At 43.4% G+C, this 3707-nt stretch overlaps 1 protein-coding gene across 1 annotated transcript; it reads right to left on the bottom strand.

Annotated features, from left to right (window-relative positions):
- Window positions 1–228: 228 nt before the first annotated feature.
- LOC138832851 (protein S100-Z) lies at window positions 229–2301 on the bottom strand. Its single transcript, XM_070030968.1, has 2 exons — window positions 2161–2301; window positions 229–387 (listed from the first exon to the last, which is right to left on the bottom strand). The coding sequence occupies exons 1-2, from the start codon at window positions 2299–2301 to the stop codon at window positions 229–231; spliced, it is 300 nt and encodes a 99-aa protein (XP_069887069.1).
- Between the last annotated feature and the right edge of the window lie 1406 nt (window positions 2302–3707).

The raw sequence follows: 3707 nt of genomic DNA, 5'->3' as shown, positions 1-3707 counted from the left end.
GAATGACATTTTTAATAATACAAGTACATTTTAAATAAGGCATAAGATTTAGAATGGTCTTGTAAAGTCAGTATTTTAAGGTACACATAATTTAATAATACTAGCAAGTAATTATACCGATATCTGTATGTGACATTACTGTGTCTATAGCTACGATGAGTATATATAGATGAAAAGTAAGGAAATAACTGGATCTGTTTCTGTTCCTGCCTTTCATCTCACTTCTCTTCATTTGCCTTTCTTCTTCAATTGCTCTACAAAGTAATCATTACAAGCAACTGTCAGAGCTGCCACCATGACCACAAATTCATTAAAATCCACTTCGTTGTCCTTATTGGCATCCAGGTCCTGCATTATCTTATCAACCAACTGGGGGTCCTTTTGGCACTGAATAAAAAATAAAACAAAGGAAAATTTCTAATTCCATGCCTTTGAGATTCAGGAGGAAAATAAAGATTGTATCTTCCACTGACTTACTTGAAAGTTTTCATTTCCATTTTCGGCAGCTTAAGACCCTACTTAAAGGAAGACCCTACTTAAAGGCACAAGTTCTCAGTAAGTCTGGCCCTGATCCCAGGTTCTTTTTCTTTTTTCCTTTTGCTGATTCTGGGGCTTGAACTCAGGGCCTAGGAACTATTCCCGAGCTTTTGTGCTCAAGGCTAGCACTCTACCACTGAGCCATAGCACCACTTCCAGCTTTTCCTGAGTAGTTTATGAGAGATAAGAGTCTCACAGACTTTCCTACTCAGGCTGGCTTTAAACCACAATCCTCAGATCTCAGCCTCCTCAGTAGCTAGGATTACAGGTGTGAGCCACCAGTGAATTTCTCTTAATCATAAAATGTTGAGAACAATATCTACCCTCATGTTTTAAGGACACTTCAACATGTTTTTGAAAATGCTTAGCATCAGGGCTGCTAGACTGAGTGAATAGAAATACAGGATGCAACTAGTTAAATTTTGAATTTCAGATAAGCAATAATGACTTTTCTTGGTGGGGGGGGGGGTGGTCAGTCATGGGACTTGAATGTTGGGACTAGGTGCTGAAATAATTCTTATTATAAGAATGCCCCATCAATATTTTATTGAAATCAGTTCCTATGGACTTTAAAATATATTATGGAGAATTAAAATCATTAAAATAATATTGTGGAGAATTTATAATACAGATGTGTATATATGTGTGTATATACATACATGTATTGTGCATATATACATATCTATACACACACATATATAAATATATGTGTATATAACTTTAAGCTTTTCCCAGAGGATGGAGAGAATAGAATGCAATTGCAATAACTGTGGTCATTGTGGTCATATTGCAGAGTTTGAACAAAACGACATCATGCAACTGTAGCACGCTGGACTAACGCAATTCAAGGCAACTCCATAAACATCAATGTGGTCTCTCCCTCAGAGGAGACTCCAAACACTCACCATAAAGCTTATACATAGCTTTATTAGTCTCCTAGCTATTTGGAAATGTGAATCTGTTTGCTAACCTACTGGCCACAAGCCAGATACAAATAAAGATATGTTACTACATCATAAAGCATCCCAGGGCTTCATTTCAGACCCAATAGGTAACATTCATGGATAGACAGCTATATACAGCCCCAACATCTATAACTAGTCTTAACCCATAACTCCTAGGTTGACCAGCTGTATGGTTGCCTGGTGTGCCAGAACACTGCATAATGGATGAAGATCTGCAGATAACTGTCAACACTTGGAAAGCCTAACCCCAGACAATAGGCAAGAATACCTGGGTTGGGAAGGTAGCTTAGTGGTAGAGTGCTTGCCTAGCATGCCTGAAGCCCTGGGTTCAATTCCTCAGTACCACATACACAGAAAAGGCTGGAAGTGGTGCTGTGACTCTAGAGTACTAGCCTTGAGCAAAAGAAGCTCAGGGACAGTGCCCAGACCCTGGGTTCTAAACCTAGGACTGCCAAAGGGAAAAACAAAACAAAACAAAACAAAACAAGAATACCTGCCATGTGCACAGTAAACAAAGGACTCTAGTATTTGCTTCCTCTCAACCTGAAGTGTCAATACAAATGATGATGTGCTTGGGACAGAGTCGCAGAATAATGTGACAATGAAGAAACCATACCACACCCAGCCTCAGCCGGATGAAGCAGAAAACTTCACTCACCGAGAGGAATTCCGTGAGCTCTCGCTGGAGGAGCAGCTTCAGTTCCCCCTTGTTGAGCTTGAACCTGTCCCCCTCCTTACAAGAGTAGCGGTGGAAGATTCGAATCATGGTGTCCATAGCCACCTCCAGCTGGGTCGGCATGTCGGCCGCAGGGAAGACCGCTTTCAGAGCAGTCCACCAAATCAGGGAGCGAGAAGTCGCTTGTTCAGAGTAAACACAGGGAGAGACATGGACACTGTCAGGAAAACAAAGTACAACCATCCCCCAGTCATCCCACCACCCAGGTGAGAGTTGCTAAGACCATCATGCTCTTCCATGGAAGACCCCTGGTCAAGGCTGAGCGGCAGGTGAGAAATGTGTGGGTGAGCTCCCTCCTCCCTAACTCCCTGCACCCCAAGATGCCGAGAGGCAGTGTGTTCACGAGTTACAACAGAATCAAGCACACACTCCTGTTACCATATAGACTGATAAATGCAGTTAAACGTCTTACCTGTTCAGCCAGTGCACGGTCCAGCCAACAGGTGTTTACAGTTAAACTAGGAGCCTTTATACCGGGGCTTCCACCCTGGCACACCTGTTACCCACAAATGAAAATTACCAATGATGGGAGAGCCAATCGGCGGTGCTTCTGCATCTGTTTTTAATCAGCAGCATGAACAGGTGTGTATCAGTGTCCCCAGGGCTGTGGAGGAAGGCTGGAGGTGGTAGGGAGGGAAGGAGAAAACCTTCCCTTCTCGGTCATTTGGGAGTATGGATACAAATGAAGGTTGTTGCTAGGAAGCTGATGGCTGGGAAGACCTCTAAAGGTAGAGGCTCAAGGAGGAAATTCTGGCTCAAACCTGGAGAGACTTTAACAAAGCCAGAAGCAAGGTCTAGGGAACGAACCCAGAGCAGACTAGATCCATGAAGCCAATGTGTTGTCCAATATAAAAAGGGAAAACAGTGGAAGCTTTGTCTTGCTGATAGAGCAAGGTGCAAAGAGAAATAAAAGTAAGACTGAGCACTCACTTAGATTACAGGCTCACGCCTGTAAGTCTAGCTACTCAAGAGGCTGCGATCTGAGGATCATGGTTCAAAGCCAGCCTAGGCTGGAAAACCCATGAGTCTCATCCTAGTGCTTGGGGAAGGAAAAGCAGAAGTATAGGGCAACTGGAAGAGCATACAGAATTAGCCATAGCAGAAATCAATACAGAGAGAAGTATAAAATTTAAGCCAAAACACTGACAAAGCTGGGTGCCAGTGGCTCACATCTGAATCCTAGCAGGTCAGGAAGCTGAGATGTGAGGATTGCACTTCGATGTCAGCTCAAGCCAGAAAGTGTAGGAGACTCTTATCTCCAATTAATCACCAAAACAAGCTGGAAGGAGAGCTGTGCTAGCCTTTAACATAAAAACCCAATGCCTGGGCCCTGAGTTCAAGCCCCAGGATTGGGGGAAGAATTTAAAAAGTGGCAAATATTTAGAAAACAATTTGTTCAGCCCAGGGCCAGGCCCTGAAGGTTGAGCACTTGACAAGCTCGAAGCTCAGAGCTCTGCCACCGCCCTGAT

This window comes from Dipodomys merriami, unplaced genomic scaffold, assembly GCF_024711535.1.
Source record: "Dipodomys merriami isolate MVZ:Mamm:240054 unplaced genomic scaffold, mDipMer1.0.p SCAF_20, whole genome shotgun sequence".
NCBI lineage: Eukaryota > Metazoa > Chordata > Mammalia > Rodentia > Heteromyidae > Dipodomys > Dipodomys merriami.
This window is presented reverse-complemented; position numbering and strand designations above follow the sequence as displayed.

Coding starts and splice junctions, on each gene's coding strand:
- LOC138832851 (XM_070030968.1), bottom strand. CDS start 2,301: ATGCCGACCCAGCTGGAGGTGGCTATGGACACCATGATTCGAATCTTC. Junction 388..2,160: donor AGCTCACGGAATTCCTCTCG/GTGAGTGAAGTT, acceptor TTTTTTATTCAG/TGCCAAAAGGACCCCCAGTT.